Below are 14,972 nucleotides of genomic sequence, written 5' to 3'. Positions count from 1 at the left end.
CCCGACAACCCGACATCTGGAGCAGGGACTCACTGGAGGCTTTCATCTCTAGTGACTTGATGGAGAAGTTGCATACGCGTTTCTCACGGGAGTTATCGAAAATATGCTTGTGCTTATCTTTGAATACAATATTATAACTAGGTTATTTTACCACATGTATTCTATAATGTAGCCTACGGGTATTCAGAATTGCTATCAAAAGGTAGCATGCACTTGATTCGAGGACCAGTATCTTCCATTGTGTGAAGGGCTCCTCGTACCAGCCACCCTCTGTCTCAGGGGTATGCACATTTTGGCTCCCAGAAGTTTTGGACTACAACTCCCATGATCTCTCACAGACTATGCTGGTTAGGGCTGATGGAAGTTGTAGACCAACAACATCTGGAAGGCCAAAAGTTGCTGGACCATGCTCTAGCAGCTACTGCTCTCATTATTCAATGCTTTGGTTGTCGACTCTTAAAATTTGTGAGGTATAACTGGGCTTCAGCGGGAACTGCAATTAATCTTTTGACTATGAACAAGGTCTAATTCTATGTAGTGTTTGGAAGGTGGAGGCTAATGGGGGGACTATCAGCTGTGAGAAACCCAAGGGTATCCTCACTCCTATTCCCCATGGATCCTCTGCGCAGGTGGCCAGAGAAAGGCCATCGCTCTTGGATCCCGAACCTGTGAGTGGACTAGCGAAGGAGGATCACCTGGTTGGAGGGTCTGTGGGAACTGGGAGTGGGATGCCCATTGGGGAGACATAGTACCCCCTAATAATGATCAAACCAACCCTTTCCCCATCTTCGTGGGGCATTACAAACCCAACTCCCTTGAATTCTTCATACATGGCTACATAAAGTAATGAGACGAGGAAGAAACAACCGGGAACAGTGAAAACTAGTTACTTTCACTACTTAGGTACTGAGACGAAGAAGAGGCCTGCTGAGACCAGCATAGGTCAGGCTTGTCCCCTTGATTATGGTGGTTGGGCTATTTGTGAGCTCGCACCTGCATCCTGTTAAAGGGCTGCAGGTGTATAAAAAGCACGACTAAATTAGAGTGGGAGAGCGAGTGGTGCGAAGAGCAGTGGTGGTGAAATTGCAGCAGCAGAGAGGTCAAGAAGAACAGCGAGGGGCTGTCTGTGTGGAGCAAGCTTATGGCACAGGGAAGCGCTGGGGAACCAAAGGAAGCGTGAAAGGGGGGGGCCGTGCTCGAAGGCTATCCTTTTTTTATATTGCTCACGGTGCTCATTCTCCTGGGGCTAGAAGCCGACCCAGGAGTGCCTTGGGGGCCGGAGTGGAGCCCTGAAGCAAAGACCAGAAGGCCGGAAGATCTGTGCTGTTGGAACTCCCATCAAAGCAACCAGTGAGTTTCTATACAAACAGAAACTCGGAATGCATGTGTTTGAAGATAGGTGCAAGGGTATTTTGTATCAGAATGGTTGCATTGAATGGTGGCACGATATCGAAGGTCTCCGAGTGGAATCCTTGTAAACCAGCGAACAATAAGACTTGTTAATTTGTGAATTCGGAGGAATACTTTGTTACCGCGTGGTCGTGTGCAGACGAAAGCACGTTGTCGAAAGTCTCTGAACGCTTGGCCTATTTAAAGACACATTAGAAAGACAGATTACAAAGCAAAACGATTTGAAAGTGACAACAGAGTTACTTACCTTAAATTCTTTTAAATAACAGAAAACAATGAATTTGCACAATTCTGAATACCGCACTGAAAGAAAACCATCCCTTATGAAGAAAATAAACAAAGTTAAGCTTTTTCGGTACAACTATATACACACTGTGCCAATTTATAAAGGGAATGAAACTTATATTGCAAGCAACTTTCAGATATATTATTTTAACAGAACTATCTAGTGTTAATGCCAAGAAACCAATGAATAATGAACTATACAGTGAATGCATCTTTAACAAGGCCAGCAAATCCAATGTACATTATTATGCAAAGTGAATGCAACTTTATAACTGCCATTTTCAAACAAAACAATTTGTAGTGCAAAGACAAGCTATATGCAGAGGGTGTTCTTGGGACCAGAACATTAATAACATTTTGAAACAACATCATATTAACACAGAAATGAACTTGTGTCTTGGGTAAGGGAACCCCGAGTATTGGTCAATCCTATATTACTTTGGAACTTAAAACAATCCTAAAACCTATGTAAGAACTGCTTTATACTTGGGGCAGGGAGCTGAAAGAAAGCTGTGAGCTGAACCAAGCTCAGAACTTTGTGCGGAACACTAGTTTGTTGGTTGCTGACATCCCTACACGTTGTATAAGATTTGTTGTGAAGGCAGTTATAGGTCTTGGACACAGACAGATTCCCAAGTTGAACTTGTGGACTTTGACTTTCCTTAGTTTTGGTTTGGTAGGGAAATCTCATCATATTATAGGGCGAGATAGGTGTTTTTCCATCCTGACAATCAAATTAATAAAAGTGCTTACTTAGAACTTTGAATCTGTTCTCTGTGTCTAACTCCAAGATGCTCTCATACAGCATGTTATACTATGCACACCCCTCCGCAGTTCACTGCTTGGTAATCTTGGAAATACTGAATTTTTTGTCCTCTGACCTTCCTGCAATAAATGGCTAACCTCAATCTTTGTTTTTATGTTGACTCTAGGACTGCCCACCTTTAAATATGTCAGCACCAAAGCAAGACACGACGATTGCCATGATGGAACCAAGTATAAATGGCATCTACCATCGAAGAGTGTCCTCTCCAGGCTCAGGGAAAATGTCATCTGGAAGCACGCTCACCTTTCATAACATCAACTACAGAGTGAAAATAAAAAGCGGATTTATGTGTTGCCGGAAAACTGTTGACAAAGAAATATTGACTGATATCAAGTATGTATGCCTGCCTTCCATGCCAACTTCTCTGGGAGTGAGGGAGGCCTGGTGTGAAGGAGCGAAATATTAAAGTGGGAAGAAATGAGGGGTGTTGTTGGTTCTTTGAGTTTTGTGGGAGTTAGGCACAGTTTCCATGAAATGTTCTCTTGTGCAAGTGCGACAGTCATCAAAGCAGTTCTTCCCTTCACGTCAGGGTCAATCATTTTTTAGCTGTAAGGGGTTTCTTTAGGGACTCAAACATCAACTGCCATTAAACCAGATTTGATAGTATACGGGTAAATTAGGCGGTGGATCAACGGGTCCTCATTATTTTGTGAGCTAATGCTCCTAGATAGCCCCCTCTCCACCCCCATTTAAACCCTATGCCATGCTGCTCATTTGTTGCTGGCTGCATCAAATCCTGCATAGGAAAAAAGGGGGATGGCAAGGTGCGCACTCCAGTTCCCAGTCAAATTAGACCTGATCCAAAAAGTAACTGGGTTAGATCCCAAATACGATTTAATAAGTATTAACAGGGTTGAATCCCAAAACATTGAAAAAAGTATTAATAAGGGTTGGATCCCATCTGCTGTTCAATTGCTCTGTTTTTGTTCTCCTCCTAGCACTTTCCTCTCACAAAAAATCAGGGAGGCTGTGCTGGTATGCAGGTGATTCCAATTAGCAGCTCTTATAGTCTCTAGGGATTCTGGTAGCTGTAGTTTTCACATGTTACTAATCAGGTGACCAGGATCCGACACCCCTCCTAGTGCACAAGTCTTTCCCAAAGCCTCCCTGATGATTGTTTGTGACAGGAAAGCGCTAGGAGGAGAACAGAAACAGAGCAACTGAACAGCAGATGGGATCCAACCCTGTTAATACTTTTTCAATGTTTTGGGATTCAACCCTGTTAATACTTATAAAAGTGTTTTTGGGATCTAACCCAGTAACTTTTTGTATCGGGTCTAATTTGGGAACTGGAGTGCACGCCTCGCCGTCCCCCCATTGTTTCTTTCAATCCTGCAAAGGAGCTGTGGGCAGAGAGCCTTGTATTGTCTATTCAGTCGGGACTACTGTGCATATGGTATTGAGAAATTGGTTAAGTGCCCATTTTTCTGGGGGTTGATTCCTGACAGGCCACTTTGTTCAAACAGCGGTATGTCGAGATTGCTGCATGCGCATTTCCCGCATTGACGGAGATTCAGGAATAGGTCCCACTGGCGCCTCAAGAAAGTAAGGAGTGGGGTAGAGGTGTGGGGCGAGGATGGTGAGCTCTCAGGAGGAAATGTGAGGTCTAGCAGGAGATATGGGGCTGCGGAGAAGTTGCAGGCACAAGAGAAGGGTGAGGATGAGGCTGGTGGTGGGGTCAAGGGGCCGATGGGCTCAGACTGCCGGGGCTTCCCACGCACAAAATGAGGTCCAGCAGGGGAACGTAATTTCCCACAGCACCAGAGCTAGGAATACTGGCCTCCGCAAAAGTGACCTTCTGGGAATTGTCATCGAACCGAAATGGAAGGCGCATTCGGCACTAAAGAGAGCGACATGAAATGAAAATATATTTGTTTCCATCTAATTATCATCATGCTTCTTGTGCTGAACTGCACAGGACTCATCTCGGATACTCTTTGCTTCTCAAAGTTGGTTTGCGGTGTGCTAAGATCATGTAGGAAGCCCTAGATGTGTTTGGAAGTTTGCTTAACTTTCATTGGTTTCATATTGGCGGTTTCATGTACTTGGGGCAACAAGTGAATTTGGTTGCCTCTGCTTTCATTAGTTATAACATTGTCTCTTTGGTACCGCTTGGAATTTGCATATTCTAGGTTGAAAGTGGGCATATTTTCACCCAGGCTGAAACCTCTTTGTAGGCAACATTAATTTCGTACCCTGACTTGGTTAAGAATTCAGCAGTTTTACATGGTTTGTTATTTGGCCCTTGTGAAATGCTGATCAAAGTGCAAAGTTTCCATCATCGTTATAATATTTCACTTTTACAATGGGTTTTCTATTTCTCTGTTGTATATTAAATAGGCGTGAGTGATAACAGCGGGAATGCAGGTAGGGTGGAGGTGAAAGTTGTAACATGGTCAGTTGAGGACATGTTTATCTGTTTCGTGTTTGGGAATTGTCATAAATAGAACTAACCTTGTTTGACTTTGGAGAGAATAGATCACCCAGTTTACTCTTTTTCATGAAGATAAGCTTGTTTTTCCATCCTATTTGGACTCAGTTGGATTCCCCACCAAAAGTTTAATTGTGTTTTGCTGTTCGTTTAAAGATCTTTCTGCTTCAGCTGTGCAGGCTTTGCATACCGTTGACACTAAATTGCAGTCGGGGTCCAATGGATTAAAACCATTCAGAGGAACAACATAGTAACTAATTACAATAGGTTTGCAACCTTGGGAACTTCTTTAGACTGATGTTTCATCCCTGACTTGGAATGGAAAGGATCTCGTGCCATCTTGCTTTAGCTACCAACAATAGAAATGATGGGGGTCTAGAAGACTTGTGATGTAATGGTAGTTGAGCAAAATGACCTCATTACGACTTAGAAAATGTGACATTTACACCAGTATTCAATAGTAACTTGTTGAAATGGAGTCCGAATAGTACATGGCCATTCTGCAGGGCGTGCTTGAGGCATTTCTACTGTCTCTTAACTACACAGAGTTCCTGATGAAGAAGCGACAGGACCTTTTTTGAGGGAAACCTTCTTTTGGAAATGCTATAGTAAAATGTGAGGTGGTTACCTTTCACTTACATTTATTTGATTTAGGAAGGATACAAATCTGAGTCAGACCCCTAACTCCAAGATTTGGAACTGTGATTTGCAGATTGCACTTAGATTTCTGAAGTAGGCCATTAAGCTATCATCTTTGCCACTTCTCAGTTGCCACTTATCTCAAGAGAAGAACTTTTGTGGCTAGTGGTTCTGGTTCTACCTAACTTCAGATAAGCAATGCCCTTTGATTCAAAGCTTTGTTCCTAACGAGGAAGAGTGACGAGGAAGAGTAGTTCTAGGAGTAATGAAGATTAGCAGCAAGTAATCTGATATGTCCCTCTTCCTCATCCCAGCACTTACCTAGGAGGTGTTCCAAAACACCCAAGAATGGACATGAGAAAAAAACACAGACCATGGTGAATGCCGAGACACCCTATCAAGATCTATTGACCAGACCTTGTGACTCAATCCGTGCAACCCATAAATGCAAGATACTTGTGCCAAAGGAACCCCCCTGTCCCCAAGTCACTGCAGATATTAAGCGTAATAATGCTTGATGAAGGTGTTGGGGGCCCAATCAGGTGGCTGCTCTGCAGATCTCCTGCAAAGCGACTCCCCTGTGCATTTGCTCAAGATGCTGCCGTGCTTGTGGTTGAGCGTTTTTGGACAATAACTGGAAGTTGCCCTCCACCCCCCACCTCTGCTTGAGCTATTTCAATGGCAGACCTCAATCATTGTCTCCAAAAGGGACTGGGAGATTGTCTTCCTGAAAGATTCTGCCATCCTCATATAGTCCAGAACCGTTCTCTCTACATCAAGAGCGTGCCATGCCTCGTCCCCAAGGGAGGAAGGTTCCTTATAGTTGAGTGACAGCATCATAACCTAAAACTTGTGCAATTTCGACAATACTTTGGGCTGAAAACCTGGATCAGATTGTGAAATGATGGCATTCATTTGAACCTTAAGATGAGGATGAAAAGATAACAGGGCCTCTATCTCCCACCTCTGTGCAGATATAAGTGCAATTAATAAGGTCGCCTTCAGAGTTAAATAGTTGTGAATAGAAGTGATGGGTTTTAACGGATGGACATTGGGAGATGCCAGTACCAGAGGGAGATCCCATAGAAGAGTGGGACATTGGTTTAGACAAAGAGCAGCTCCTCGGTTACCTCGCTGCCATCTGGTAGATTTCCTCAATCAGCACCAACTACCCACTAAGGCCCTTACTACCGCCCACTGGGATTATCAGAGAGATCAGACTGCTAACCTAAATCCATCTTGAAAAAACTGTAAACTAACAATATTTCACACTCTACGACTGAGAGGTTATTCGTTCAACACCAGGCCCTAAGCAATCTTGAATGGATGATGCAAAACCTTGTGTGTGCAGACAACTGGTGGAGCCCATTGCAGCCAGACTATTGGGCTCCATCAAGACAGCTGTTCCATTTAGTATCCCAAGCAGGTCTGGCAACCATAGCAAGGGCAATTTCGGGCCCATTTGGTACCCAGGGCGGATTTGCTATAAGGTCCCCCCGTAACTCCTGCATATCACTCCCAAACTACACCCCCATTTAGCATAACTCCATCCCAACGTTAAAATATCGAGTCTATAAAAACGAGGCAGATTTTTATTACATTTTAATACAAGGACTTGATGGCAATTTCTCAGACAATGCAAAGCATGCAAACAAACTAGGCTTGCTTTTCAATTTTTAGTCCACGTGAAGGGCACTCTCCTTGACTTTCGTACATTGAAAGCAATTATTTCTACTGCGTAATCCATTTTTTTCTTGAAGGTGTGTGATACTAAGACCTTTCTTTTGCTATGTACATTTTTGTGCGAAGTAGCAAGCGGGGCCACGAGGGTACTGCACAGATGAATTTTGAGCACATTTTAAAATCTGTTAAGGAAATACAGCAGAATAATGACGTCTTTTGTCTTTTGCAGCCGGTTCTGCAATCCCTCTAACCCCTATACAAAATATTCCTAATTTGATTTTAACATTCCTGCATGCCATTGGCTGAGGTGGACCATCTTTAACTATTTTTTGTTTTTTGAATAAAGAATAACGAGCTAATAGGAGTGGATATATTATCAAGGGATGATTGGGACAGTGACTAAGTGGAGCTTGGTGGGGACTGAGAGCCTGACAGGTGAATTGCTCTGCCTAAGCCATGCTGCCTTCTGGAATCACTGCCTATTACCATCCTCTATTCTTTGTGGGTGTTAGTCGTTCTCCTCTGGTTCACAAGGACTTAAACAACCACTCTGAATGAGACAGTGGTTCCCCATTGGTACTGTGCACCCTCCATTCTAACTTATGCCTGGATTAATATCCATCCTAAATATTACAGTGGCAGAGATGTACCTTTGCTAACTCTGGTACTAAATGGTCAAACATAATGGCACATGAATACAGCATGAAAACAAATTTGGTGTTTTGGGCAAGAAAACTAGTAACAAACCTATGAGCAAGCTACCCATATGGGCTCGAAGGTCCACTGCACTGCTACCTCGCAACCCTGCCCCCCCCAGCCAATGTTCCCTCTAAGCTGTGCACATGTGCGCTTGCCCAGCTTCCTTCTGGGTGCTGCTGAGAAGGTTTAAAGCAGCGCACACAGACAATTCTCACCTATTCAAAAAGATTTAATAAGGCAGAAGCCACAGCAATTACCTGAAATGTTCTTTCTCTTAAAATAAGCAACTAGTCTTGATTTTCTGCTAATCTGCATTACACTACTGTGCACCTGCACTCCCCAACAGCAAAATACAAAACAAGAGGTTAAAAACTAATATAAAAAACTGGCTCCATGAACAGAGGAATCTAACCAAGATATGCCTGCACACATTAACCAACAATTTTCCCTCCACACCCATGACTCCTAAACCTGACCTGACTCTACCATACTTTTACCGTATGACTCGAACCTCTGCCCCAGAGTACATTACAATACTACCGAACAACCTTGACTCTTCCTCTCTTGGCTCTGCGAAAGGTTAGCAGACGTGTACCTACATCCACTTGTTTTATGTTTGTTGTAACATGAATAATGTTCACGTGCCAGAATTTCTGTTACTCATTGTGCCTTACCAAAAGCGTCACCCAGACTATATAATCTAACTACTAGCTCATATATCGGATACTGTTAACGCATTATAAAACTCAAATATTAATTTGCCCTCTAAAGATTTTGAAAAAACAAATGTGATGCTCAGCGTCTCCTACTTTAGCATTACTAAAATTAACCTATAAGTACAGAGCAACATTGTAATATTATTTCTGATGTTTGTTAATCTGCTTAGAATCACATGCTGTGCATAGGTCCGACATCCAGTGGTCACTGCGGAGTATTGCATTTTGTTTTTCGTAGTCGAAAAAGGGGACGTCGACAAGGCGTGTCTGTAACACTATCCTTATAGTGACGTGCGTTGTACCCACAATCCCTCACGTGTCGAGGTCCCTCAGATTGTTTTTTTCCGCCCAGCTTCTGGTCGCCTTACGCGGAGCTCCTAGAGAGACATTGCAAATACTTACTACGGACCTCGGTCCTTAATTATACTTATTATATTATTAAAGATCCCTCCCCTCGACGTTAGCTGTGAAGCTGTTTCTCCGCCGAGCAAGTTTTCAACGGAGTCGAAGAGACGGAGGAGATCCTTCGGCGCTGCCGAACACGTGGCCTGGCCTCGCCGGCCAACATATAGTAGGGAGAGTGGGGGTTCGAACTTTTATCTTCTCTTTGAGAATGTCTTTCTTTCTCCCCTATCTTTCCCTTGGGGTTGTTATCACCAGTTATTATTGCCTCAGCTATGGAGAGGACACCTTTAAAGTTTTGCCCACGCTGTAGGGGCAAATACACTTGGAAGGACAAACACAAGCTCTGTAATCGTTGCTTGCCCCTCGATCTTAAGGAGGACAGCTGCGCGGCCTGTAAGCTCTTGAAACCAAGAACTCTTAAAGAACGCAAAGTTAAGAGGTGGGCGGACTACGCTATTTCGAAGTCAGTTTCCTCACCCGCCGCCGCTGTTACAGAAAGTGACGAGGAGGGTGATAACTCAACGTCCGTTACGGAAGTCATTAACCCCCAGAAGGAGCGCTCGCGCTCCTCGACGTCCGTCCCCGGCCCTGACGGGCTCGGCTCACGCCCTGCTTATGGGGATGAACACCCCGGCGACAAGGACGCACATAGACCCCATAGGCCTAAGCACACAACCCCCGGCTCTTCTTCGTCGAAGACAAAGGATCCATCAGCGCCGAAGGGGACGCAGGCCACTCCGGCGTCTACCTCAGACTGTAAGGGTCTCAAGCCCCACCCGCAAACGCAGCCGCGACCAGCGATTGGGCTTTCATCAAACACGGGCGCTACCCCAAAATCATCCGACGTAACGCTCCATAGAGTGGCCGTCGAGGAACAACTCGTAACGCAGACAACGTCGACACCAGAGTCCTCTACTGACAAACTCGTTGTCGAGAGCCTGGCGAGAATTGTTTCCGAAGACAAACGTAAGCGGATGACGAAACAAACGTCGAATACCACACAAAAAGCTATGGAAACGCCGAAAAAGCACAAGAGTAGCCAGGAACTGCCCCCTTCATCTAAGGGCACTTCTGAACTACCGGAGGGCTTTTCAGAGGGCGACGGAAACCTTTCTTCGACGTTGTGGGAGCGTTCTAAGCGTTTTGAAGGTGAAAACACTGATTTCCCCCCTCAGACTATTCTCCTTCTCTTCCTGCTGCCACAGAGACAAAGAACTGATTAGTCTTTCTCAGTGGTCTGGTTCTTTCCATACAAGTGCGAGAATACATGACAACTTTATAAAAGGAAACTTGAGTTCTCTGAGACTAATTCAAACGATTTTTGTTTAAAAGTGCGTGAGTCCACTTGTGTCACTCTAAATGAGGTGACATCTGTATATCTGGTCGACCGGTTTCAATGATGTCTTGCGTATATCATATTCTTCAGGACCCATTATTGCTTCTTTCGACCCAATCAGCAAGCCCCATAGGGGCGGGATTGCGACATATCCTTTCTACTCATAGATGTCCCTTCGATGAGGTGAGCTTCTTATAGTCTCGCAACTTTGTTCATTGCGCTTTCAAAGGGGTCTTGTTGGGTTCTTGTTTCCCTGGCACGCTTTCTTCCGTCTCGTTATTTCGCGATAGTCACGAATGGCGATCCTCGCGGTGAACGCTAGTGAGCTGATCCGCGTCTTCCGTCCGGTCCGGAACTCAAGTCTCCTTTTATAAAGTTGTCATGTATTCTCGCACAAGAGAATGGTTCATGCACCTGTAAAAAAACGAGTTGAATATAAAGTGCATTTTTGTGCTGAGAATCTGTGCGACACATACATTTTTATAAAATGTTTTAGTAAATTACTCCTGGATCAACCAGACACACCTCACGGAGGGCAATTAAATTGTCAGAGAGTGTGACGCCGAGTCCCACGTAACCTGTCTGTTTCATCCAAGGGTGCAGCCGGGAAATGGTTTTTCCCGTAACTGTCTTGGTTTTAATCGTTTGGAATAATGAAATTTAGATGTATAAAATGTACTGTTGTAGTTCATTGTGAATATGTTTTTTCATTGTTGTGACATAGGTTATGAATAGTCCCCATGCAATTCTTGCCGGTAGCCGGCACATTAGCGTTTTTGAGGGTTAGAAACATCATGCAGGGTTAGCATAGTGTACTCCCTGTAGGGAAAGAGTTAGGGTTGCATTAATTGCACAACATAATAAACCGCTCTGGTGAAGCTTATTTGTTCCTTACTCTGTTTTGTATGATAGAGCATAAGCATAGAGAATGGAAAATGGGGAGAAAAAAGAAAAGAAAAAAAGAAAAAGGGGGAAGGTTTAATATAAAGGATGAGAAAATAGATGACAATAAGTTCTCAATCACCACCATCTTAGTTTCATCAATCAGGCAATCGGCCTTTCAATTGCTGCCAAACTGTGAAGAGATCAAGTTGGACTGAGATGGAATGAGTATTCAAACAATAGTCCCAAAAGGAGTCTTGAGGTGATTGCCTCATTGGAGTAAACCAAACTGCCCAGCATGCACTTATAAATGGGCCCCAATTACTTGCAATGAGTTAGGACATGCCAAACCGATTCCGGCTGAGCATATATTCTGAGAAACCTAAGTTCAAGGAGTACCTTTAGGTGGGGACCCAAAACGGCCATCACAGGGATTTGGTTTATGCGAAGCCTCAGAATGAACTGTCTAACTTCAGAGGCAAGGCATAGCAGTAAATAGGGGTGAATCTTACGATAGCGGTGCACAACATGAGCTACCGCCTCATATCCTTTTAACTTTGCCAGATGTCTATCATTCGTGCTCCAATCCCACCCGTTAAATTTATGCTCGAAGGATTTTTTTAAGTGGACAAAACGATAACCTCTCTTTTTAGTGAAAGGCCAATCGATCTTAGTAAATAGGGCTTCATTTAAGGTCTTAAAATTGAAACCATACCGGGTCCTCTCTGAGTCATACCTGGCCACCACCATGGCCAATAACTTGCAGGTGGGATCAGAGCAGGACTTAGGATGGAATGTTCCCCTAGCACGCAATGCCATAGCTCTTAAAGAAGTTAGGCCTAATTCAAGGCGGAGATATTCCACAGGGCATGTCGGGTTCAATCCTAACACTGTGCACCAATAGTATCCCTCAAGTTTGTTAAGCTATGTCAGATCCTGAATGGCCAGAGCTTCAAGGTCATAAAGGATAGCCGGGGAAAAGCATTGGTGGTAAAACTTAACAATCCCGGCCATACTATACCCTGCTGTGGCTCTAGCAGGCTTGGAGCGTCAGTGTTTTAGCTCGTCGTATTTTATTGCTAATGATCAGATTATAATTGGTGCGAGCTTCAAACTCCAATCCCAAATATGAGTAGGACTGGGTGTATTCTATGGTGCCCAAAGAGGTATCAATTCCAGTCTGCATTATATTATTGCCTGCGATCACCAAGATATTGGTTTTACCCAAATTAATGGTCAGACCCAACTGAGAGGCATAGCAAGCCAGCTCATCGAGCATCATTTTTATCCCTGACATGGTCCTGTCAAACAGGATCAGGTCATCCGCATAAAGCATGCCCACCATAGGATATTTCCTTAACTTGGGGGGAGAGTTAGATTTTGAAGCCATGCGTGACAAATATGAACATTTGAGATTCTCAAACGTGGTTATTTGTAGCGCGGTTAAAAAAACGTGAGTTGGGCAAGAGGGGTTGCAGATCGGAGACTGCAGTCTTCTCTTTAAAGTGCTACACAGAGGGTAGCACTGGATGAGGTTGGAAGAATGTATGGTACGTTCTTGCTGTCCTTTTATGCTCGCCTCCAAGACAGAGAAAACTGGAAATGTCTGGGTGTCGTGCAGGAATACGTCACAATTGACATGCACCGCCGGGTCAAAAGTGGAAGAAGCAGAAATTGTGCCCTGGGCAGCTGCCCGCTTCACCCACCCCAAACAACAGGCCTGCCCGTAGCACCCCACCGTCCCCTCCCACAGTACACGTCAGTCGCTGGAGACTGGTTCCTAACCTACACAGTGCTTTAAAACGCATGTAGCTAATAAGTGTATATGGTCTTTTCGAGATTGCTTACTGCTTCTGTGCTCTTTTTCAAATACAAATAATACACGCTTTTCTTCTGGCCAACATGGTACTAAATTCTTACGAAATCTAAGCTTTTTCGATTTTATGGAAGGTTTAAATATTTCTCATTGAAAGTACTGTGGGGACCTTCTCCGTTTCACTGTGCAATACAAGCATTGAAGACTTCAAGCATCTCTATACAGTAACATGTCCTTCATGTTCTTCTACAAAGTGTGGCCCACCGTAATTATTTTTTTTTTTTTTACGTCCTGGTTTAATAAAACAAATTTAGAAAGCAACAGCCATCCCTGTGCTTATTTGTGTCTTATCAGCAACTTCACACTCAACCACCCACCCACTCATTAATTCTGCCGCATTCTTATTTCACACCAAGTAGCATTTATTTTTCAATTTTACAACGTGGACTATGCTCACATCTGGGCCGATGTAGGCGTTGTCAGTAACGCAGAAGGATATTCACAGTGGGGGATGTTCTTGCGCCAGATCCGAAATGAATGGCAGGAAAGCTGCACAGCAGAGGGGCAACGAGAACAATGTTACCACCCCTCCCTTTCCTTTCCCTTGATTTCCCTGCACTAATATTAGTTAAGAACATATTTTGTGAGAGCAGTGGGCATCGGCATTGATTTAAAGCGTTAACTTATCCAGGAGCCCCAGGCCCACATTGCTAGGAAGCGTCATGCTGAGCGCCTCTCACTGACCTCAAGCAGTAAGTAGTGCGGCCAGTGTTTTATTTTTATTGCTGACTTACGACAAAAGTGTTTTATTCCTCTGCTGCCCTGTACTTTGTAAAACAAAACCTATTCCTGGGATATTAACAATTGTGGTTGTGTGAAGAATGTTCAGTCATACTGCATTTAGATTAGGAGACGCGCAGCTCTGAAAATTACGCTATGCCACACAGTCCCTTGGGTCCAGACCTGGCATTTTCACCAAACACACTTTGCAATTTTTTTGAAATTTTAGTTTACAATATTCCCCCGAATATGGGTTTGGGAGTCCCAGCCGACAGGGTGCTTTTGGCTAAAAAAAAAGACCTACCCGGCTGGACGGGATCCTCGTCACATGGGGCAGCAAAAGTGAAATTTTATGGCAATTGTGAATTGGTGAGCACATGACTAAAAGGATATACTCCTACGTCCCGTTCCCTTCCTCCATACTTATGGGACATCTCTCCGTCCTGTGGGACGGGACCAGAGCACTTTGTAAAAAGCATCCAAAAAAAAATGTTTTTCAAATGTGTCCTTCCTCTCTTTCTGCGCGGCCGTAACCCCGCCCACCTTGGCTCCGCCCCACGCATCGCCCATCAGTCCTTTTCTCTGCTCGTTCGAGACTGGACGCACTTGCATCCTCGGAAGGTTTTCTTCCCTTTTTCCTCTCTGGCTCTCGCTAGTGATCGTGTACTAGTCTGTCTATGTCGTTGAAACTTGACTTTCCAGACTGTTCATCGTGTCACCGTCGTTTCGCGAGTGCGGTCCCCATCCTCTTTGTTTAGAGTGCTTGGGTCCAGATCACCGTTGGGATTCCTGTTTTTACTGCGACTCCCTTTCGGTCCGGGCACTTCAACGTCGGTTGGAGCGGTGGGAGGAGGTGTTCCGACAAACTCCTCCTTCACATTTTCAGGCGTTCATCGACGAGAAGAAAAAACGCCCAGTAAGTTCTTTACTTTTCAGAGCACCCCGGCCAGGGGATACCTTTCCAGGTTCCTCTCGGGCCGGGAGGGGCGTTGATCGCTCTGTCACCAGGGTTCGCCCTGAGGTGCCAGTTGGGCCTAATAATTATACCAGAGTTTTCTCCGAGG

The 14,972-nt window shown here is 44.5% G+C and overlaps 1 protein-coding gene across 5 annotated transcripts in view; it reads left to right on the top strand.

Moving 5' to 3' along the window:
* LOC138515801 (broad substrate specificity ATP-binding cassette transporter ABCG2-like) overlaps positions 1-14,972 on the top strand; it is a 647,435-nt gene that overhangs the window by 358,429 nt on the left and 274,034 nt on the right. For all 5 annotated transcript variants that reach the window (XM_069630535.1, XM_069630533.1, XM_069630536.1 and 2 more), the window contains one exon: positions 2,628-2,854. In XM_069630535.1, coding sequence (XP_069486636.1) covers positions 2,628-2,854 — 227 coding nt within the window. The remainder of the gene's footprint in view (positions 1-2,627; positions 2,855-14,972) is intronic.

Source organism: Ambystoma mexicanum, chromosome 6q (assembly GCF_040938575.1).
Source record: "Ambystoma mexicanum isolate Mex_15411 chromosome 6q, UKY_AmexF1_1, whole genome shotgun sequence".
Classification (NCBI taxonomy): Eukaryota; Metazoa; Chordata; class Amphibia; order Caudata; family Ambystomatidae; genus Ambystoma; species Ambystoma mexicanum.
The sequence above is the reverse complement of the archived record's forward strand: the minus strand, read 5'-3'. Positions and strand labels throughout refer to the sequence as shown.